Source organism: Hemibagrus wyckioides, linkage group LG27, assembly GCF_019097595.1.
Source record: "Hemibagrus wyckioides isolate EC202008001 linkage group LG27, SWU_Hwy_1.0, whole genome shotgun sequence".
Lineage (NCBI taxonomy): Eukaryota > Metazoa > Chordata > Actinopteri > Siluriformes > Bagridae > Hemibagrus > Hemibagrus wyckioides.
Genome location: NC_080736.1, coordinates 10,725,219 through 10,749,070, shown reverse-complemented (window position 1 = coordinate 10,749,070; position 23,852 = coordinate 10,725,219). Strand labels below are relative to the sequence as shown.

The window sequence follows — 23,852 nt, the reverse complement described above, 5'->3', positions numbered from 1 at the left end:
GTAAAAGAAGAGAGCTTTTTAGTAGCGTCTAGATCACCACCTTTAAACTCAAGCACATGCCATTTAGCCTGAAAAAAATCAGGGATAGAAAATGCAGACCTAGCCTGGAAAAAATCAGGGATAGAAAATGCAGACCGTTTGCTATCATATGTACCATAATAGCAGATACTTTAAAAATAATAGAATAAAAAAAATAAAGGTCTAATTGGAGCCTGGAGCATTGCTGATATGCTTGTAAGTAAACACTTGATCAAGCACATCCTATTAGATTGCAATTAATGCTCCCCTTATTTTTTAATGTACAGCTAAAAACATATATTTCAGCATAACATTGGTTATTTTAAGCTGTCAGATAGTATTAAATTAAAACTGCTCCATACCAGAGCTGATATAGCACAAGAAAACTGCTCAAGCACAGAGATTTCATTTCAGCAGTCCATCTCGTGTGTTATTCTCACGTAACGTCTGGGATAGTGTTTAAGTCTGTAGTTATGTCTGAGGTCTGAAGACTGATGATGCAGTTTTGGTAGTAGCTCATTACTACACATGCTCAACTCACCTGTAAATACAGCCCATGATGATTTGGAACAATAACCATTTTCCTCGGATATCTTTTGAAATCCCAGATTAATGAAGTGGTGAAAATTCAGGCGTTCATCCGGGCCAACAAAGCACGAGATGACTACAAGACACTCAGTAAGCATCACTCCTCTATAATGATTTATTCCTAAAATATAAGTTTATTCCTGGATTAACAAATCCTAATTTTTAGTAGTGTTAAGTTGTTTTTTTTTCCTGCTCACATGCTCTCTTCTGACACAGTCAGCGCAGATGATCCTCCGATGGCGGTCGTGCGTAAATTCGTGCACCTGCTTGATCACAGTGACCAAGACTTCCAGGAAGAGCTGGAACTGATGCGACTGAGGGAGGAAGTGATCACCAACATCCGCTCCAACCAGCAGCTGGAGAATGACCTCAACCTGATGGACATCAAGATCGGACTTCTGGTGAAGAACAAGATCACCCTGCAGGAGGTCGTCTCCCACAGCAAGAAGCTCACCAAGAAGAACAAGGGCGAACTGTCCAACCTCATGATGATGAACAAGCAGAAGGGAGGTCTGAAGGCTCTCAGCAAAGAAAAGCGAGAGAAGCTGGAAGCCTATCAGTACCTTTTCTACCTTTTGCAGGTAAGTTCTGCCTCACATATGGAGCATCTTGCTATTTGCCATCTTTTGGGGAAAAGCTAAAAGCCTTCTGTGTTTATATTCAATCCTCAGACAAATCCTACCTATCTGGCCAAGCTGATCTTCCAGATGCCTCAGAACAAGTCCACTAAATTCATGGACTCTGTGATCTTCACGCTATACAACTACGCATCCAACCAACGTGAAGAGTACCTGCTGCTCAAGCTCTTCAAAACAGCACTGCAAGAGGAAATCAAGTAAGATTCAACAGCCAGGTCATCATGTCAGGCGTGTAATTGTAGAAGTTGGTGTCATTAAAGCGGTGATTCGGTCGATGAGTCACGAGCGTAATGCTCAATCTTTTTGAACAGATCAAAAGTGGACCAGATCCAGGAGATCGTAACTGGAAACCCCACCGTCATCAAAATGGTGGTGAGCTTCAACAGAGGAGCTCGTGGTCAGAATGCTCTGAGGCAGATCCTGTCTCCGGTCGTGAAAGAAATCATGGACGATAAGACGCTAAACATCAAAACTGACCCGGTGGACATTTACAAGGCCTGGGTGAACCAGATGGAGTCTCAGACTGGAGAGGCCAGGTTACGACTGTTTTACATTTAATAACTTGTGATTTAAACCAGATCCTAGTTATGGAATAAAACATAATAGGATATGATATCCACGACTAGCTGGTGTGATGTGGCTTTAAGCATTAGATCTTAGATCTAATCTTATAAGATTAGATTCTTTACTACAACAGTTTGGCAAATTTTTATTCATTAACAAATGACACTTTCGGTCTGTTTATAGTTATGGAAGTTTAGTTCCTGGTTTCACTTATTTATTGCTAAGATTATGTGGAGCATGTGACTCGCCAGTCCCTGTGCTAGCTGTTACCATAGTTACAATGCAAAAGACATGTCAAAGATGTGTCCTGAGACTCATCAAAAATGAATTTCTTTTGGGGAGGGAAGAAAATCAGGTTTTGGCCGGAATTTAATATTTGTGTCTGTAATATACTTGAACACCTCCTTTTAAAAGTAAATATAATTCCCCTTTTCACTTTTTGGGATAACAGGATATTAAAATTCTAAAGCTTTTATTTATTTATTTTTTTACTACATGCAAAAGAGAAACATATTTCAGTATGTGGTATTTTCTACATAAGAGAGTTTAATAATAACTCAAATAATAGAGTTTGGGCATGTGATGGGTTTTTTGTGCTGTCAAGAAGTCTAGGGTTAGGGTTAAAATGTATTTACCTTTTTCTCGTGTACAGCAAGCTGCCTTATGATGTCACCCCAGAGCAAGCCATGAGCCATGAAGAGGTCCGAAACCGCCTGGAAGCTTCCATTAAAAACATGCGGACAGTGACGGACAAATTCCTGTCAGCCATCATAGTTTCTGTAGATAAGATCCCGTGAGTATTCTTCTCTGATTGATGAGTCCATTTCTCTCTTACGTTGTGTCTCTCACTGTAAGTAAAGCTTTAAGCACGTTGGCGTGTTTGGATTTGAATATTCAAACCCAGGCCTGTTATATGATCTGGCTGTTTGTTCAGGCTCAGTGTGGAAGCATCAGTGTTGCTGATACGCTCTCTCTGACTCTGTCTGTCTGATTTCTCTGCAGCTACGGAATGCGTTTCATTGCCAAAGTGCTGAAGGATACGCTGAAAGAAAAGTTCCCCGATGCCACAGAGGATGAGCTTTTGAAGGTTGGTGTCCCGTAAATCACAGCGGGCCATGTCTCTGAGTTTTGATTATTGTACACGTTTTCTTCATTTTCTTGGGTTTCCGGATTGGATCTGTTGTTCGTTTATATACGCAAACCTGGATTTGATCACTTCTAGTGATGGCCATACGAAGTCATTTTGTGGTTGAGTAACAAAAGGAAAAAAACACCTTCATATTTAATATAAACAGACCGTCTCGTTCATTTAATAACAGAACATTTCCCTCGTTACAGCAAGCAACAATAAATTATTCAGTGTAGTAACAAGGTAAAAATGTTTTATTTCAACTCACAGAACAAACACTATAAGTAGCTCTATAGGTTTTATATATATTAGTGATTCAAATGGAATATGGAGGAGCCACGGTGATTTCAGATTATTCTTAATTGCGTTCACATTACAAGCTCTTTTAAACAATTCAGTTTTTTTTTTTCTTGGATGTGTTTACTGCATACTGACGGTTCACATTCATGACCACTGTTTAGTTTGAATGCACCACGCTCCATATCCCCCTGCATGCGAGTATCATTTGACTTCTTTACTCGCTTTCAACAGGATCCTTTAACTTCACTCGATTTCCTCATCCTTCCCCTGGATATAATCACTGCTGTCACTGTTCTCCATTGTCTAATTGTCTTACTGCTGAAACTTGAGAACAGTCACATGGGGCAGTCACAATAGGGTGGGAGGGTGCGGGGTGGGGGTCGAGTCACATGATTCGAAAAGATCAGTTTTTGATGTGTGTACAGTCGTGAAAAAGATCAGATCTGTGACGAATAAAGGCAGAAAGTCATATTTGTGCTACTTTAACATGAACGTAGCCACAGAGTAAAACATGATGGCGTTGTAGAAATGAATGGAATCATTTTCAGGGCAGGTAACACTAAAGCATCATGAATTCACTCTTCACCATGGACAGATTGATGTTTTTTCCTTGTCTTTAAGTTTGTCAGCCCAATTTCTGTAGATGTTTCTACTCGAGTATGTGTTTTATAGCTACTTGATTAGTGGCTACATATGGCCATTACTATATGATATTACATATTTAGTAATCCTTTCTGAACCTGTTCTTGTGAAGTTCTCAGCTGTGGTGCTTCTGTCTCCTCACTTTCCTGAATGCTGAGTGCTGCCTCTATCTCTCTTGTCTTTCTGCCCGCCGTCTCTTCTGGCTCCAGCTGCCCTCTTTGCCCTTGCCTTTGCTCCTCTCTTGAGACTTCTAGCTTCTCCGTTCCTGCGCACACCAGGTGAGCCACACCACTATCTCTCTCTTTCCTTCACGCACCCTGCCTTCCTTGTTTTCTGCTCTGTGCTGTGAAAACATGGAAACACCAGAGGAAAAATGTGTTAAGCATCTTAATGTCTTAATTGTGTTGCCTTACAAGACAGCACTGGCAGTCTGGCTGATCGTGTATGTCTGATTTCAGATTGTTGGAAACCTGCTGTATTATCGCTATATGAACCCTGCCATTGTTGCCCCTGATGCCTTTGACATCATCGACATGTCAGCCGGCGGTCAGCTAACCACCGATCAGAGACGAAACCTGGGCTCCATCGCCAAAATGCTGCAACACGCTGCCTCAAACAAGATGTTTCTCGGCGATAACGCCCATCTTAACCCCATCAACGAGTACCTTACCAACTCCTACCAGAAATTTAGGTACATCACCAGATGTTTACTTCACCCCATGCTTTTTCATTTCCCCTATCCCCCAGCTCTCTTAGTATTTTGTGAGCCAGTCTTCTAAATTCTAACTACAGCCTCATTTGCTACATCTTCCCTTATCCTCGTTCTTCTCTTTCCTTCAGACGTTTCTTCTTGGCAGCTTGCGATGTCCCGTCACTGGAGGATAAATTTAACGTGGATCAGTACTCTGACCTGGTCACCGTTTCCAAGCCGGTTATTTACATCTCCATCGGCGAGATCATCAACACACACACGGTTCGTGTCTACGCACTCGCACTCGTACCTGCCCTCAGGATCTGTTTTTATGACTCACTGTGTTTTTTTTTGTTTGTTTTTTTTGTTTTGTTTTTTTCCCTCCTCGTCATCTCACAGCTGTTGCTAGATCACCAGGATGCCATCGCTCCCGAGCACAATGATCCCATTCATGAGCTCCTGGAAGATTTGGGAGAGGTGCCAACCATCGAGTCTCTGATAGGTGAGTCATTGAGGAATAGTAGAAAATAATTGAACGAAACTGAACAGTGGATTATATTGTGATTTTTTTTTTTTTCTTTTCACTTGCAGGAGAGAATCCACTGCCACCTGACGACCCTAACAAGGAAATGATGGGCAAGACGGAAGTCTCTCTCACCCTCACCAACAAATTTGATGTCCCTGGTGAAGCCAACGCTGAAACCGACGCCAAGACCCTCCTTCTGAAGTATATCCTACTCCAGACATTGTTTTAAAATTATTATTTCAGGTGAAGACTTATATTTCATCAATTGAATCTTTTCCATTTCAGCACCAAGAGGCTCATTGTGGACGTGATCCGATTCCAACCAGGAGAAACCCTATCCGAAATCCTGGACACGGCAGCAACCCCGGAGCAGGTAAACACCAGAAATGAAGAATGTTCTACAAGGACAACCACCTAGATATGTTCACTGATATCTTGTTATCGCTTGGTGTCCTCTACAGGAAGTGGAGTACCAACGGGCCATGCAGCGACGAGCCATCCGTGACGCCAAGACACCTGAAAAAATGAAGCAGGCCAAACCGGTGGTGGACGACAGTCTCACTCTGCAGGGCAAAAAGGACAAGATTAAGAGTAACCTGCAGAGGCTGGCCGAGCTGGGGAAAGTACAGCCTGAGAACCGATACCAGGATCTCATCAATGACATTGCTAAGGTACCATATATCAGACTTGCTTAGAGTATATAATTATGTAATATGAATTAAATGCAGTTTAATATTACTGTGAACTAATTACTAAACGTTTTAAGAAATTGAATGCATCTTAACCATCATCCAGAACCAGTTTAGCTTCTCATCTCTTAATGAATAATAATTTGAATGCTGGAAAGTGGAGAAAGTCATTCCAGCAGAGATGCTATTTATGTAAAAATAAAAAATACGCAATCATATGATTCAATAACATGTCTGTAATATAACAGCATACATGATGTTAATGTAAAATCTGGGTTATTTGTGCAGGACATTAGAAATCAGAGGAGGTATCGACAGAGAAGGAAGGCCGAGTTGGTGAAGCTTCAGCAGACCAACAGTGCCCTTAACACCAAGACCAGTTTCTACAATGTACAAATCGACTACTATAACCAGTACATCAAGACCTGCATGGACAATCTAGCCAGCAAGGGCAAGTGAGTGAATTTCATCCGTTTTTGTTTTTTTTTTGTCTAGTGATGGTGATAGAGGGTAATGTCACTGTTGCATTAAAATAGCCAAAGAAGCTCTTCAGAGCTTATGGATTGTCTTACTATCTCCTCAGAGTGTCAAAGAAACCTGGAGAAAACAAGGCTAAGAAGAGCAAGCAGGCTTCACAGAAATACACAGCAGCACGTCTGCACGAGAAGGGAGTGCTGATCGAGATCGAGGATCTGCAAACCAATCAGTGAGTCTTCTCAAATGTCTCTCAATATAGAGATAGATACTGTTTATAGTTAGATATACACACTAAATAAACCATAAACATGCATCACATTTCCTTTCACAGGTTCAAGAATGTCATTTTCGAGATTTCGCCATCTGAGGCAGTGGGAGTGTTTGATATAAAAGCCAAGTTTATGGGAGTCCATTTGGAGACGCTAATGTTAGAATATCAGGTATGGCTTGCTCTTTAATACTCCTTTTTATATCCTGTATTGCTGTTTTATTTTACACTGTTTGTTTTTTTGTTTTGTTTTTTAATTAAATTATTTTATTATAGTTGGACCTTTTTGTTTATATCCTCTATGCTGTATTGTGTTTGGTTTAGAAGTTATTCTTTTTCTTTTTGTTTCAGTTTTTTGTATTATTAATTAATACATTTTTAATTTGTATTTAGTTATTTAATTATTTTAGTTATTCTTTAATTGATTGATTAATCAGTCAGTTAATTAATATCAATATTTATTTATCTATTCATTCAAACATTCTATTACATCCCTTTATTAGACGCTTATATATACACACACACACACACACATATATACACAACCCCTGGCAAAAAGTATGGAATCACCACTCTTGGAAGATGTTCATTCAATTGTTTAATTGTGTAGAAAAAAACAATCACAGACATGCCAACACGAGAGATGTCAGTTGAAACAAAGGAGAGGATTATAAAACTTCTTGAAGAAGGTAAATCTTCACGGAATGTTGCAAAAGATGTTGGTTGTTCCCAGTCAGCTGTGTCTAAAATCTGGACCAAGTACAAATCAAATGGGAAGGTTGTAAAAGGAAGCGTACTGGTAGCCCAAAGAAGACATCAAAGCATCAAGATAGAAAACTTAAAGCAATATGCCTTGAAAACAGAAAATGCACAACGCAACAAAACAAATGAGGAACAAATGGGCAGAAAGTGGAGTCAATGTCTGTGACCGCACTGTAAGAAATCGCCTAAAAGAAATGGGATTTTCATACAGAAAAGCCAAACGAAAACCATCATTAACATCTAAACAGGAAAAAACAAGGTTTCAGTGGACTAAAGAAAAGCAGTCGTGGATGACTGGATGAGAGTGATATTTAGTGATGAATCACGCGTCTGCATTGGGCAGGGTGATGATGCTGGTTATATATATATAACTGGCATTGCTGGTGTATAGTGTATTAATGGTTCTTCTGATTCGCAGGATCTTCTGCAGTTACAGTATGAGGGCGTGGCCGTCATGAAGCTTTTTGACCGAGCCACCGTCAACGTCAACCTGCTCATCTTCCTGCTTAATAAGAAATTCTACGGCAAATAAAAGAGACTCAGAAGAAGGGCTTAATAGACTGTTCAATGCAAAGCTATGCCCATTACCACACAACTCCTGCCCTTGCAGCCCTGTTACCCATCTGCACTACTCTGAATATATAAATGTGTCAAAGCGTTCTTCGATTCCTAGAAATCGTTTTGTAAGCGGCAGTGCTAAAATGATTGCAGAAAATCCTGCCTGCACGAGCATTGAATACTATATATTATGTAAAGAGAACAATGGGGTTTTTTTTTTTTTTTGTTACCTTAAAATTTTATGCCTCGGGAAGACAGAGCATGTTTCTGAGTATGCTTTAGTATGTCATATAGGAAGTATGCAGCCAAAATGATATTTATCAAAGCAGTTCTCATCATCTGCCTTGCTCAGAGTTCTGCAAATGAAACCTGGATTGTATTATCTTGTCACAAATTGTAATTTATTGGAAAAGATATCTATCTATCCCCTCCCAGCTATAAGATGCTGTATGAATTTTAAGTTTATGTCCTTTTTTTTTTTTGCTTTCTTAGCTTTTTTTTTCTCAATATTTGTTTTTATACTGCCTTAACTTGAATAAAATGTTGGGTGTAAAGTGCTCGTATATTAGCAGTCTTAACAGGGCTCTTAGATTCCTACTGAAGTATGACAGCCAAAGGCAGAACATGGTGCCAGGGTCTTTCTCATCACTTCTTCCTCTATATTTGCAACGAACTACACTTACTGTGGGAAATAGAAGGGACTATGGATATAGATGTAAATGCTACATAATCTATAAATTAGCTTACCTTTCCTATCCTTTCCTTTCCTCACCCTGCCAACTGAGAAGATTTAAACCATTCAGAAGTTTTCTGTCTGCTGTGGTTACTGTTTATGGTGGCTGCACTATATGGTGGCGTCGGACTACATCTATCTGCATGGCGTCATTGTTGGCTGGGTCTCGATATTTCATCATCATTGTGTTTTGCCCTTTCAGATGTTTTACTGTATACAATCAGATTGAACAGCACTTGAATGCCTGATAGCACGTAAAAAGTATTTACCTGCCAGTATAGTGCAGTTTTGCCAAAAATAAAAAATAAAAAATGCTGGTGCTGAATAGCCCAGGGAGCAATACAAATAAAGACCATTATGACAATCAGTCTAAAGCTGGAAAATAAATAAATGTGTCAAATCATTTGGCCTTTCTGACCTCTTCTTTTTTTTTTGGATTCATTGCTATGGATATTTTCTAGGTTCTGTCTAACATGGAGGTGAATAATGAACTGTACATTAAGGGATGACTTCCACAAGACCAGGTACTGATGTAGCCTCGTGTCTTGGTCGTTGCCTGATAGGAAGGGAACCCAATACGGTCCTTATTAGTTGTTACCCATTCTCACGTGTCGATGTGCTTTCAGCGTTGTAAAGTGTGGTTATTTGAGTTACTGAGGCATTTCTGTCTCCTCAAACAAGCCATTCTCTTCCTACTCTCATCTTCAAGGTGTATTCCATCCATGGGACTGATGTTTTTTGTTCTTCCTCTGGGTAAGCACAGACCTATATCTGTGAAAAACAATGGAAAATCAGTGTTATCTGAAATACTCAACCAGCAAAGTCACCGAGATCACTTTCTGAAGCTCTTGTCCAGGAGTCTGCATGATTGTATGTATTGTTCTGTCGCTACACGATTGGCTGATTGGATAACTGCATGAATGAGCTGGGATACAGGTGTTCCTAATAAAGTGGACCCACCCACACACACGCAAAAAAAAAAAAAAATAGTCATCAGCTGAAACAAACTCCAAAATTACGGCTGTACAATTTCAGGTAGAGTTACTACACATTTCTGGTAGAGAAACTAACTTCTAATCAGAAGTGTATTCATTCTTAACAGATTTCTTTCTGGAGATTCTGTTTTTTCTCTAAACCACTAGTACTTGGTTTTCAGTATAAAGCTGATCCTAGCATTGGCAATTTCTTTTGACTCAATAGAACAACATCCATCCATCCATCCATTCATTTTCTATACCCGCTTTATTCCTAATTAGGGTCATGGGGATCTGCTGGAGCCTATCCCAGCACACATTGGGCGAAAGGCTCAATAGAACAACATGCAACGTTCAAATTTACATCTATCTAAATCTATATTATTTCTATTTTAGGATGGTTACCTAACCAGATTGTGGATTTTTCTTGAACCGAAACTTGAAAACAAGGAATTAATTTTCCAACATCTTACCCAATCGCAAAATAATACATGCTTGGTCTTTACAGAAGCTCAGGAAATGGCCACATATAAGCTAAAATCTATACCGTATTTTTGGGTGGCTATATTTGCCTTAAGAATTATATGCATCTAATAGTAAAGGCTACTACAAAAAATCTTATTAGATAATTGGGTTAATATTCACTATAGACCTTTCCCCTCAACATAAACATTACCCAATAATAATAATAAAAAAAATCCTTTTTACAGCTGTAGTCAAATACCTTCCCCTGTGGTGAATGATTTGTTGATTAAAATCCAAATAAGGTCAAAGCCATTTTCTGGTTTTTCCATCTCTTATCTGACAATAACAATATTAACCCTTTTAAATCAGTGTAGGACATGAGTATAATTAATAATCAGTCCTCTGCCTCTTTCTCTGTCAAGCTCCTGCTGCTTGGTGTCAAGCCGGTGTCAGATCCTGAGACACTTCTAACGTCATGGCTCCTCTCACCCTCCTGACCTGCCTAGTTAATCCTGACAAAAATTAAAGGTTAATAATGATGGATGTCTTTTTAAATGGAATCTGAAGCGCCTCTCAAATCGCATTTCTATTTTCATTCACTATTCTGTCATTTGGTAGTATAAGTATAGTGTGAGTAGTGTGTTCACAGTGAAATTTCCAACAAGAAGCAGTGCATGTTGATGTTCAAGTACCCAGATAATACACTTGTGAAAAATTGGTCTTTTAAATCAATCCACAGTGTGTGATTTATTTTTCATTTTAAAAATTCACCTTATTGTGCGTTGTTGCATTATGTGCATTATGTGCATTTGTGCAACAACAGCAAAATTACTGTGCTATTTGAGGCAGTACTACCCGTCATACACTAGACTGTAGAGTACATAGTGCATAATGCACACCGATCAGCCATAACATTATGACCACTGAGAGGTGAAGGAAATAACACTGATTATCTCCTCATCATGTCACCTGTTAGTGGGTGGGATATATTAGGCAGCAAGTGAACATTTTGTCCTTAAAGTTGATTTGTTAGAAGCAGGAAAAATGGGCAAGTGTAAGGATTTGAGAGAGTTTGACAAGGGCCAAATTGTGATGGCTAGACGACTGGATCAGAGCGTCTCCAAAACTGCAGCTCTTGTGGGGTGTTCCCGGTCTGCAGTGGTCAGTATCTATCAAAAGTGGTCCAAGGAAGGAACAGTGGTGAACCGGTGACAGGGTCATGGGCGGCCAAGGATCACTGATGCATGTGGTGAGTGAAGGCTGGCCCGTGTGATCCGATCCAACAGACGAGCTACTGTTGCTCAAATTGCTGAAGAAGTTAATGCTGGTTCTGATAGAAAGGTGTCAGAATACACAGTGCATGACGGGTCAGGGCTGCTCTGGCAGCATAAGGGGGACTAATACAATATTAGGCAGGTGGTCATAATGTTATGCCTGATCAGTGTAAATAGTATATATTGTAAATAGTGTGTAGTACATCATTCGAGACGCAGCTCCAGTAACACTTTTAGATCCACTAAATGACCATAAGTATGTGGACACTCTCTTAACTACAGCGTTCTGATGTTTCAGTCATACCCTTTCCTAAAAGGGTCATTAAATCAAGCAAAAGGCCATGCATTCTCCACAGACAAGCCACGACATTAAAATTGGTCAAACCGAAGACTTTAAATGCAGCACTGACATAAAATGCCACCATTATCATTTTCTATCCTGCTAGATCTGCCCCGGTCAACTGTAATTACTATAAGTGCAATAATTGTGAATGTGCTAAGTGCTTTGGAAGAAATGAATTACCCTTCTTCTTTATTTATTTCCTAACAGCTTTAAGCAATTTTATTCCTTACTTTATACTCCTTTAATCATAGGTCATTTTTTTTGTACTCATTAATTCTTAAGTCGCACTGACACGAATCAAAGAGAGAGTCGACTCAATGATCCGAATCATTCTCGAACGACTCATCACTAATAAAGCGGTACTATCTCTTTAAGAAAACTCCACTGCCGTCTTGTGGACAAAGTTGTTTTTCTTTCTTTCCTTTTTTTTTTTTTAAATTGACGTACAGTTTTTGAAGCGAGCTGTTTTCACTCGGTGATTAGGGCATCGGAGTAAAAAAACCAAACAAGCGCGTTGTGCAAGAAGAGCCTGCATCATATACATTAGAGTCCAGATGGAGGTGAAGTGGTGGATGAGAAGATGTCGGTCATGATCGAGGAGACTGTTCAGATGACCGGGATTTGACAATCTGACACAACTGACACTTGTGTGTGTGTGTTTTTTTTTCACTGTCGGATGACAGCGACGATCGATCGGACTGTGGGATCAGATTCAGTGTCTATAAAGTCAGGGATGAGAGCACTGTGTTGAATTCAGCAACAAGGTCAAGTCTGAGTTTGTTCATTTGATTCGTTGTGAATGCGTAATAAGGCTTAGAGCCCCACTACGGTGTGCTCAGACCACTTGTTGAAATTTCGGAAAAGTTTACAATTGCCAGTGCACGAAAACAAAAACAAACTTTTCGTGTGTTTTTGCTAGTTTGGGGTCGATATACTGCTGTCTCGGTGGCTACAATCCTTGGAGTTACTTGCGTAATAACTTCGACATCTACAAGAAGGAAGGAGTCGAATTGTGATCATTGACTACTGCCTCGGCGCGGGTTGTGTTAGCTTCGCGGGGCTTCGGGCACTTTTCGGTGTTGGCTAGCTGGCTAGCAAGAAAGCTAGCTGAATAGTTAAAAAGAGTTAAGCAAAAGCATTTGATTCCACAGACAATTTTGTCCCAGACACGCTGATCTGACTAGAATTTTAAGCGGAATTGCCCATTTGTAGTTGTCAAGTTGAACTAAATGTAGTTAGCTGGCTGTTAGCTAACTAGCTAAGGCTTAGCTTGCGAGCTCGAAAAGTTGCTATTGAGCCAAGCTTAGAGAAAATACTTGCTTTATTATTGCTACCCATTTAGGGCCCAATTATAAATATCCGCTTTCTAGGTGTATATCTGAAAATAATATTGATAGCCGAAGTGGAGGAAATGATGCAGATAGGAGCTAGCGTTAGCTACCAAGCTATGGTTGTGTAGCTAGCGCGGCTAAACCGGCTAACGAATCCTGGCAGTGGGTAAAAAAAAGTTTTATATCGATAACAATATACTGATACCATATTCCTTGCTTTCACACGTCTAGACTAATTTTTGTACGAGGATAATACTGTCTTTTTTTAGTTTACACCAGTTAACAAGGTTTTTCCCCGACTTGCGGACTGCAGTTTGACAGCTGACGTCTCCGACTTTCCAACTTGTTTCTCCCCTCAAAAAAAATGATTTGCATCTCGAGCCTACTGGAATGTCAACCATGAGAGGGCATTTGAAACATATCTGAGATTTAACTGCAAGCACATAACCAGTGGACATTTTGTTTTTGCTGTGTAGTCAGTCTCTAAACTCTTGCGGCCCTCATCATGTCCGGATCCCCGGGCTCGAGTAGCTCCTCTAACCCGAGGAAGTTCAGCGAGAAGATCGCGCTGCACAACCAGAAACAAGCGGAGGAGACGCGGGCCTTCGAGCAACTTATGACGGACCTCACCGTCTCAAGGGTAAAGTATAGCCACAATCTAAAAAAGTATGGCTTTATGGACTTAAAGAGAAAACTAGACTACAGTTTATATGAAGTTCGTATTAAACCGACTCCATTGTACCGATATAAGCCTCTCAGGCTGTCAGTGCTGCTGCTCAGAGAAGCTGAGACACCTGAGCTGTCAGGAGTCACAGCTTACCGTAATGACACATTTTTATACACTCTGAACGCTGATTGTTTTATCGCTTTTCTACATTTACAAAGACCTGAGTACGTATGCACTTTGTTAATAGACATAAAACGCTCATTAGTGTGTGGAGTCTTCTCTGCGTATTGGCTTCATCACCTGTCCTGGACTAGAGGTCTTAGAGGAAATGACCGGAGCTGTGTAACATCTGCATGATAATGGTCATTTATTGCTTCAGTCTCCGCTCTCAGTGTCACACCACTCACACTCACTCACAATGGATGCTTTTAACACTACCTTATACTCTCTTCCAGTCTTTTATAAACTAAATTTGCATGCTTTTTTATAAAGACACATCAGCAATCGCATTCCCATTTGAAGGAAGGAGGATACTCTGTCTAAACCCCTGCTTTGTACACTTTAAACCTTGAACGAACTTCCTTCTCTTCCTAAATTACTTCCTGTCCTTTTTTTTTTTTTTTAGCTTAACACTACAAGTTGATAGGATGGTAGGAAGTACTCATGGACGTCTGGTATAAACGGTCTCTCAGGGCTGAGCTCCTGTGTACAGCATTGTTCAACCGTAAAAGCTTTATTGTCAGGTTATTGATAGCTTTTAACCCTCCCATGTACAATCACCGCCACACGTCAGTGCTAGTTCCATCTTTACACAGGTTTCTCTGTCAGATAGTCGTCCGTCCAGCTCCGCGGATGTGCTTCAGTTCATTCAGCACGGTGACTAAAAGGAGCCGCCGCTCGGTCTATTGCTGCTAACAGGTTTTCTTTCAAAGGAGCCTTGACAGCTGATGGAATATTAATGATTAGTGAACATAGATAACATTCCAGCTTTTTTTATTTCACTTTTCTTTCAGTCCGACTTCGACGTGAATAGCGGATGTAGAAGTAGAAGGGAAACTCCATTCTATTTACATCAGGTGCTCCGATCCTCTGTGATTATATATTCTTAAAGCGCTCTGCTCTCAGAAAGGAATTTTTCCTTGAGTCACCGATTCAAGGAAAAAAAGCAAAGAAAAGACTCTCTAAAAGTTATTTGGGTAAAAATGAACAAATATTCTGCCGTGATGTCTTTCATGATGTAAGAGTGCAGGAGAAAGCACTCCAGGGAGATTGTACTTTCATAAAGGGTTGCTTTCTTTACCAAGTTGTACTTTTCTCACTCGAATCTGGGCTTGTGGTTGTTTGTTGAATGCAAATATGAGGTTTTTTTTTTTTTTTACTCACAGCATCTGTGCAGCAAGAAGACTGATTGTGGTTTGCTTTTCACCTCATATACAGCTGCTTAACATTTTAGTTCATTACGTTGAGTTAATTACACAAACATCGCTCTGTAGAACAAGATTTTTTGGAATAAAACAAGTTCTTTTTGTATTCGGGATGTACAGGAACTCTTTTAGTCAGTGTATGGTATGATTGAATGGTTATGGATCTGCTAGTCGTTATTATTTATTTCATTCTTATTGTGTTTCCTTCCTGAGATGTAAAAAAAAAAAAAAAAAACTAATATCAAGGCTTTGTGTAAAGTTTTTAAGTTTGTGTTTAAGCAATGTTTGTGTAAGCCTAACTGTTTTCATAAACCATCTGATGTTCTTTGTATTTGTGTGTATCTATCTATTGATGAATGGCGATCACTCGTAAATGACTGGGCGTGTGTGTGTGTGTGTGTGTATGCCACAGCTGATTTGTGTTTGGTGGTGTTCTCAAAACTACATCAAATGTTGACAGAACAGAATGGGCAAGAGCTACTAAACAGCCAAAAAACACAAAGAAGTTCCCTAAAGAACAAGTTGACTTGTGTCTAGGAGCGTAAAGAAAATGATTTAGCAGCGAATTCATCACTCACCGCATCTGAAGAGAATAGTTTAACCCAGAAAAAAAATCTCCAATTCTAGCAGATGGTATATATTATTGCTAATAGGAATCTGCTACCATTGGAAGCCAAAGCAGGACAAACACACCCCTGTTAAAATGGCAGGTTTTCAAGTCCAGAACTAAGAGATGTGAAAAGAAAAGAAAAATACTACAGAAAGTGCTGATCTTTATTTAAGGTTAATTTAATTGATGACCGCTGTATGATAGTTACTTCTAAAGGTCTCATTCTGAATACAGCCACGTCTCTAAATATAAAAGGGTGTGCATACTTATGCAACCAGATTACTCTAACTTGTTTTTATTTATTTACTTTTTTAATAAAATGTTTTTGATTGGTTTATACTTATGAGGAAGGAAAAATCTTCCATGATTTATCTTCGTTTAATTTTTGTCGTTTTAACAGGGGTGTGTAAACTTTTTAGATCCGTGTGCAAGTGTTTATTTGACACCAGACAATCACAAATAAGTATCCCAAAAAAGTATAAACACTAAAAAAAAATAAATAATTAAGTACAAATGGGTATGTGCGTTGAAAAATTTTCAGTTTGGCGAAGCAACACTAGATACTAAATGGCAGCTATGAAATCATGTGTGCACAGGATGTAGTCTGTTTAATCATGCTTTTAATATTCTCTGAATAAAGGAAATAGTGTCAGGATTTTGTTAATGTGTACAGAAAACCTGCTGACTGTCGGAAAGATAAGCTGAGCGTTCATCTGCTGTGCTCACAGCTCATTACGTTGATTCATATCGCTTTAAGTTGATTTAGAAAAATAGGTCCTTGAAATAAGCATCCTCTGTTTACCAAGCTGCCTCCTACGATCTCCTTCTAAAAGCTTGAATTGAGTCATAATAGTGGACTTAATACAGTTCTTCACAGCTCAACTAAACAGTCCAGAAATACATATAACATGAGACATGTCTCTGTTTTGCTTAAAGCCACCCTGCATGTGTTTAGGGCTTAAGTCTGAATGCTGATGCGTGTGATCCTCCCTCTGGCTGTAAATGACAGGTTGTTTCTAGTCAGTCGGACATGGCTAGCCCTGTCCACGTCCCTGTTAGAAAATCGACGATTCATTATTATACACATACACCGATCAGGCATAACATTATGACCACTGAGAGGTGCCGTGAATAACACTGATTATCTCCTCATCATGGTACCTGTTAGTGGGTGGGATATATTAGGCAGCAAGTGAACATTTTGTCCTCAAAGTTGATGTGTTAGAAGCAGGAAAAATGGGCAAGCGTAAGGATTTGAGCGAGTTTGACAAGGACCAAATTGTGATGGCTAGACCACTGGATCAGAGCGTCTCTAAAACTGCAGCTCTTGTGGGGTGTTCCCGGTCTGCAGTGGTCAGTATCTATCAAAAGTGGTCCAAGAAGAACAGTGGTGAACCGGTGACAGGGTCATGGGCGGCCAAGGCTCATTTGATGCACGTGGTGAGCGAAGGCTGGTCTGTGTGATCCGATCCAACAGATGAGCTATTGTTGCTGAAATTGATGAAGACGTTAATGCTGGTTCTGATAGAAAGGTGTCAGAATACACAGTGCATGACGGGTCAGGGCTGTTTTAGCAGCAAAAGGGGGACCAACACAAAATTAGGCGTAATTAGGCGTGATAGGTGTAATTGTGATTTAAAGATTTGTATTGTCTGTTGACTTTCTGCCAAATGAATAGAACGTTAGTGTTGCAGTTCACATGCACTGCCATATATCAGTACTGATGATCTAAATACTGTATATTTCCTTTTGAACTGGTGAAAATGGCAATATAATGCAATATAATCGCAAATGATTTAAAGATAATAGTCAAATAATAATTAAGACCCAGAGTCCCAGTGGTTTTATTGTATCGGGGTATGCTTATTAACATTTAGATTTATTTATTAACAGTATTGTATCGCTCCATACGAGGCTTTCGAATCAGTACATCTTCATATCAAACATTCAACAGGTTAAATAATGAATTGCATTTTCCTCAGTAATCAGTCCTTATGTTACATAATGTTATGAGATAAGATAGAACTTTATTAATCCCGAAGGAAATTCTTTTGCCGGAGACAGCTTCAGATTGCAAGAAAAATAAATATAAATGAAATCTAAATGAAAAATGAATGCGATTACATATACACAAATGTATTCGAAAATATAAAATACAGTGTATGCAGTTTACTTAATCGTCACTTAATCAAGCCCACACTCGCATCTCTGAAAAGTTAATCGTCCCTAAGACAAGGCTATCAGGGTTTTAATAAATCACTTCCCCTTAGCCATGCTGTTTTTCCTGAGCCAGTCCACTAGCATACTCGCAAATCAGCTCGGGGGTGACTGAGAAAAAGCACCATTGACTAGAGACGGCTCCAAGCAGAAGCTGGAAGATTCCCCCAAATCTTTTACATATTGTGTGTGTGAGCACTTCACCTTCCCATAGACATCACTCTGTTTGTCTCCGCCGAACCGTGTGTGTGCCTGTGCTGCAGTCTTTCCTCAGCTTAAAGAAATCACTGCTGCATCTGAGACGTTTATATTCCCCGGTGGTCACAAACACACCTAGCGATACAGAGAGCTGTGTGAGACTTGTCAATCACGTCTGTCAACCAGCAGAATATGAAAAGCCCTGTGCGTCAGTCACACATCTGTGTGAGCCACAGCAGTGAAAGCTTAGTCGGGTTTCATTTAGTTATATGCCGATGTGCAGATTTTTTATTTTTTTTGTTGTATGCTGCAATCAGTCTGATAGATCCTGCACATGTTTATAATGGTGAATGTTTCCATCAGGTGAAAATGGGAGTGTGAAGACTGTATGGTTTTGTTGTAGGTACAGTATATCGTATAGAGAAACCACTGTGTCGTATCATATTGAATTTAAAATTTATATGGAAATGCGATATTGTGTGTGGAGTTTGCATGTTTTCCTCGTGCTTGGTGGGTTTCCTCCGGGTGCTCTGGTTTCCTCCCACAGTCCAAAGACATGCTGCTAGGCTGATTGAAGTCTCTAAATTGTCCGTGATTGCGTGAGTGAATGAGTGTGTGTGTGCCCTGCGATGGGTTGGCACGCCGTCCAGGGTGTATCCTGCCCTGATGCCTGATGACGCCTGAGATAGGCACAGGCTCCCCGTGACCTGATGATAGATCGGATAAGCGGTACAGACAATGATTCAAAATGAAATGGAAATGTGATTTCAGGATCTAACGTTTAATTCAATTCCGATGATTCAGACCCAAGTATACACTTTAGGAGACTCTGAGGTGCAGGATAACGTTGCTATACATTACAATCTTGGTCATGCTGCTGCTGCAGATGATACATTATGTTCATCTACAGGTTGAAAACATTCACCCCTTCTTCATGTTCTGAGCATCAGCTCTGTACAGATATGGCGATTCACTGTGTAGGTGGAAACGCATGATGCGTACTGTGGTCTGTTCCCAATATGTCTTGCAGCAGGTCTTATTTTCTGGCTCACCAGTAAATTGAGGCATGTTTGGATTGATTACTGAGAAAACACTGAAGTGAGATGTGAAATGGTGCTTTGTTTTGGTGAGTTGTCACTACTTATTGAGATTATTTACATAATCTCCTGACCGTGATTTACATAGTCACTTGTAGGGCTGGACGATACAGACAATACCACAATATAGATAATTTTATATTTTGAAACTATATATACCCTGATCAGGCATAACATTATGAGTACTGAGAGGTGACGTGAATAACCTTCTCATCATGGAACCTGTTAGTGGGTGGGATATATTAGGCAGCAGGTGAACATTTTGTCCTCAAAGTTGATGTGTTAGAAGCAGGAAAAATGGACAAGCGTAAGGATTTGAGCGAGTTTGACAAGGACCAAATTGTGATGGCTAGACGACTGGATCAGAGCAGCTCCAAAACTGCAGCTCTTGTGGGGTGTTCCCGGTCTGCAGTGGTCAGTATCTATCAAAAGTGGTCCAAGGAAGGAACAGTGGTGAATCGGTGACAGGGTCATGGATGGCCAAGGCTCATTGATGCATGTGGTGAGCGAAGGCTGGCCCGTGTGATCCGATCCAACAAATGAGCTACTGTTGCTCAAATTGCTGAAGAAGTTAATGCTGGTTCTGATAGAAAGGTGTCAGAATACATGCATGATGCATGAATGCATGATGGCTCAGGGCTGTTTTAGCAGTCATAATGTTATGTCTGATTGGTGTGTGTGTGTATATATATATATATATATCATGATGTATTGTGTTTTCTTTAAAACTGATCTCCGCAAAATAACTGCATGCATTTTGACTGGTCTGCAGCGTACCTTACATATGCCCGTGTTCTGGTCAGTGTCTGATTTGTTGTTTGAGATCCAAAATTAGTTGAGCTGATGCCTGTTGTGTGTCAGATTGTTTTCCTCAGTCATGCTCCTTCAAGCTTTATTTTTATTTTTGTTACTGCACACTCACCCCAGTTCCAGGCTCCAACATTAGTGATGTAACACAACTGTCATAAAGTTTCATTTGCAGCATCGGTGATGTAAGCAATGAAAGAAAAATAACTATCAATATTCATTTTTCTGTTATTCGATATATGATGTATGATGTGTCTGGCCATATTCCACAGCCCTAGTAACTAGACATTGTTTAAATTGTTTATCACAACAACCAGTTGTGATAAAATGTAAGTCATTAACTGTGTGCCAGTACACCCTGACCAAACAAATGTTCTTCTTTGGAATATTTGCTGCATTTATTTGCCAAACGTGTTTCTCACATATATTGAGTTCCAGTGTACTCAAATTTCTTGCTAAAATATTTTTTATTACCAGGTTTTCTAGCTATACTGAATGAAAACATGACTTTTCTGTGTGTTACTTCACTTTGGTGTATATTTAATTTGCAAAGCTAGTCATCTCATCACAGCTTTAGTTGCTTTTTAGTGCAACTGAGAAAGAAGAGTGCAGTAACATGGAGGAGGCAGTTTTTCAGGTTTGCAGGAAAAAGCACGACCACCACTTCACAAAATTCACCAAACTCGAAAACAACTGCAGCTATTCTTTCTCTGACGCGTGGCATTTTTAAAGCTTTCTGCTGAAATATCTAGATGGTTGCACCAGATGGCTTGTGTTACAGAGCGCATGTCACTGTTTATAACCAAAGTAATTTTCCTGTTTAATTATTTGGACTGTACTGAAAGACAAAAAAGGAGGTTTTTTTAAATAGATTTCCTCCCAAAAAATGTTATGATAATGATAAGGCTGTGTAAACGCTGTACAACACTAGAAAACAAGTTTTGTCTACTTGCATGTTAGCCAGCTCTTAATTTTTTATTTGTTTGTTTGTTTGTTTATTCCTCCCTCCCTCCCTCTCTCTCTCTTTTTCTTTCTTTCTTTCTTTCTTTCTTTCTTTCTTTCTTTCTCTCTTTCTTTCTTTCTTTCTTTCTTTCTTTCTTTCTTTCTTTCTTTCTTTCTTTCTTTCTTTCTCTCTCTCTCTCTCTCTTTCTTTCTTTCTCTCTCTTTCTTTTTCTTTCTTTCTCTCTCTTTCTTTTTCTTTCTTTCTTTCTTTCTTTCTTTCTTTCTTTCTTTCTTTCCTTCTTTCTTTCTTTCCCTTTCTTTTCTTTCTTTCTTTCTCTTTCTTTCTTTCTTCTCTCTCTTTCTTTCTCTTTCTTTCCTTCAACAACAACAACAACAACCTTCCCTTTCCTTTCTTCCCTTCTTCCTTTCCTTTCTTCCCCTTTCTTCCAACAACAACCGCTTTCTCTTTCTTTTTCAACAACAACAACAACAACAACTTTCAACAACAACAACAACAACAACAACAACAACAACTTTCTTTCTTTCTTCCTTTCTTTCCTTCTTTCCTTCCTTCCTTCCTTCCTTCCCTTCCTTCCTTCCTTCTCCCTCCCTCCCTCCCTCCCTTCTTTCTTTCCCTTCCCTTCTTTCCAACAACAACAACAACAACAACAACAACCTTTCTTTCTTTCTCTTTCTTTCTCTTTCTTTCTCTCTTTCTCTCTCTTTCTTTCTTTCTCTCTTTCTCTTTCTTTCTTTCTTTCTTTCTTTCTTTCTTTCCTTCCTTCCTTCCTTCCTTCCTTCCTTCCTTCCCTTTCTTTCTTTCCCTTTCTTCCCTTTCCTTTCTTTCCCTCCCTTTCTTTCTTTCCCTCCCTTTCTTTCTTTCCCTTCCCTTCCCTTTCTTTCCCTTCCCTTCCCTTTCTTTCTTTCTTTCTTTCTTTCTTTCTTTCTTTCTTTCTCCCTCCCTCCCTCTCTCTCTCTCTCTCTCTCTCTCTCTCTCTCTCTCTCTCTCTCTCTCTCTCTCTCTCTCTCCCCCTCCCTCCCTCTCTCTCTATTTATGATTATTCATTACATTGAATATATTTTTGGTTTTATATACAGAAAAGAGATGAAGATAAAAGATCACACCATTATTGTTTTCTGCAGCTGATCCTTTAGCTTGATTTGCTGTCATAATTCACAAGGTTTTACTGTAGAAATCTGGTTTCCATCTCACCACCGAATGGATCTACTTTTTTTTTTTTTTGGAGATTTAGCACACTGCACTTTTTTTCTGATTAAGATAAAGCTTTTAAGCAATTAAGATAAAGCTGTTTCTGGACTTGAGATGGCTTTCAAGACAGTTATTAGAGACAGGAGTCATTTTCAAGGTCTAAGACTGTCCAGGACCACTGATTTAGACTCAACATCTCTGACTCATCCCTTCTTTACCCACAATGACCTATTCGAGTAGAACTGTTGGCTTTTGGTGAGTGCAGCGAATCAGCTAATGGCAGCTTGTTTATTCCTGCTCCGAATCTTTATCTAGGACTATGAAGAAAAAATAATTTGACTCATTTCGCATAAATTTCAACTGCTTTACTCATTTCTAAGGATTCATTTTCTCAGGGTTCATCCATAAATCCGTAAAAGATATGATGGTTGTTTTCAAATTCTGTACTCTCGCAGAAAATAGTGACTATAAAGCCACTGAGAGTTTTCCTCCTTGTTATTTTTGCAGGTGCAGTTTCAGAAACTCCAGCAGCTCCGTTTGTCGCAGAACCGTGCCCAGTACTACGGTGGTTCCCTGCCCAACGTCAACCAGATTGGCAATGCCAGCACTGATTTCCAGGTAAATGGCCTATACTGCTCTGTCCAAGTCTGAGTCTAGCAAGATGTTTTTATTAAGGAGAAGATAAAACGTCAATAGTCTCCTCACTACATTAACATAAATGTTGTTCAGAGATGGTAATTGCAAACCTCAGTCATGTAACGAAACAAAGAATGTGTTTTTTTTTTTTTTTTTCCCCTTCCACTCACATCACAGTTAGTCTTCTCGATAAGTAGCTGGACAATCTGGGTTATAAACCTGATATGGCAGCATGCTCCAAGGGCTGGACAACTGTATCTGTTGGTGTTCCCTTAGGAGAATAAGTGTTGTGTACTTCTAAGTGAAAGTGCACTGAATAAAGCTTCCTTTGAGGAATTGGATACTGATCCCTATTTTTTTTTTTTTTTTGTCCGTCATCAGAAACTAAATCCAGTGAGGTAAATCCATGCTTTGCAAACTCACTTGGGTGGAAAAATGAGACTAAATGGTTGCACATTTTCTTTTTTTTGCATGATTTGCTAGTTAAAGATGCACAAATATGGTTGGAAGAAATGTTCAGATCTCTGAAGCCGAACAGGTTTAACCAAGATAATCCCGGTCACTCGTTTTTCACTTCACCTGTCCTTGTGTCCGCACTGTCTCAGTGTCCAACCCCTGATACGGTACACTCTTCTGCACAATACCAATTTTTACACTTCACTCTTTCTTCCTCCTTCACCATTCATTCATGTATATCTAGTGCTGCTGTACTTGTCTAAACACACTCCAGGCAAGGACTTGTGATGCCTTGGCAGTGCAAGGTCTTTTTTTTTTTAACCTCACTCCATTCCAGTCTCAGCGTAGTAATAAAATATGGGTGCTTCTGTGTTTGTCTTTTGTTTGCAAGTCCAAAGCAAATTTACATCGTAACTGATTTAAAAGGAAGAATTGCTGCTGTTTATGGCTGATGCTGTGTGCAGCCATGTCACTTGCTGAACTCGTACATGTACAAATTGGAATTCTGAACTGATGGGAGAATTTTCTTTGTTTGAGTCTAGTTATGAGTTTTTTTTTCTCAACAAGTCCTACATGGCTTCAGGTCAAAAGCTCATTCTCAGTCTGCAAAACCAGTAA

At 39.6% G+C, this 23,852-nt stretch overlaps 2 protein-coding genes across 6 annotated transcripts in view; both read left to right on the top strand.

The window, feature by feature from the left end:
• Positions 1-8,986, top strand: part of iqgap1 (IQ motif containing GTPase activating protein 1) — a 39,287-nt gene extending 30,301 nt beyond the window's left edge. Inside the window, exons 22-37 of the mRNA XM_058382143.1 lie at positions 627-696; positions 823-1,187; positions 1,278-1,441; positions 1,556-1,780; positions 2,461-2,601; positions 2,811-2,895; positions 4,338-4,570; positions 4,720-4,852; positions 4,970-5,072; positions 5,162-5,297; positions 5,382-5,469; positions 5,558-5,767; positions 6,074-6,240; positions 6,369-6,491; positions 6,594-6,702; positions 7,711-8,986. Coding sequence (XP_058238126.1) covers positions 627-696; positions 823-1,187; positions 1,278-1,441; positions 1,556-1,780; positions 2,461-2,601; positions 2,811-2,895; positions 4,338-4,570; positions 4,720-4,852; positions 4,970-5,072; positions 5,162-5,297; positions 5,382-5,469; positions 5,558-5,767; positions 6,074-6,240; positions 6,369-6,491; positions 6,594-6,702; positions 7,711-7,824 — 2,466 coding nt within the window. The 3' untranslated portion in view covers positions 7,825-8,986. The remainder of the gene's footprint in view (positions 1-626; positions 697-822; positions 1,188-1,277; positions 1,442-1,555; positions 1,781-2,460; positions 2,602-2,810; positions 2,896-4,337; positions 4,571-4,719; positions 4,853-4,969; positions 5,073-5,161; positions 5,298-5,381; positions 5,470-5,557; positions 5,768-6,073; positions 6,241-6,368; positions 6,492-6,593; positions 6,703-7,710) is intronic.
• Positions 8,987-12,066: 3,080 nt separating this feature from the next.
• The window catches only part of crtc3 (CREB regulated transcription coactivator 3), a 34,364-nt gene continuing 22,578 nt past the window's right edge, over positions 12,067-23,852 (top strand). For 3 of the 5 annotated variants that reach the window (XM_058382148.1, XM_058382147.1, XM_058382146.1), the window contains exons 1-2: positions 12,068-13,610; positions 22,650-22,760. In XM_058382148.1, the coding sequence (XP_058238131.1) occupies positions 13,476-13,610; positions 22,650-22,760 (246 nt within the window). In that variant the 5' untranslated portion in view covers positions 12,068-13,475. Of the gene's footprint in view, positions 13,611-22,649; positions 22,761-23,852 lie in introns of all 5 variants that reach the window. The other 2 variants (XM_058382144.1, XM_058382145.1) reach the window with 2 other exon arrangements.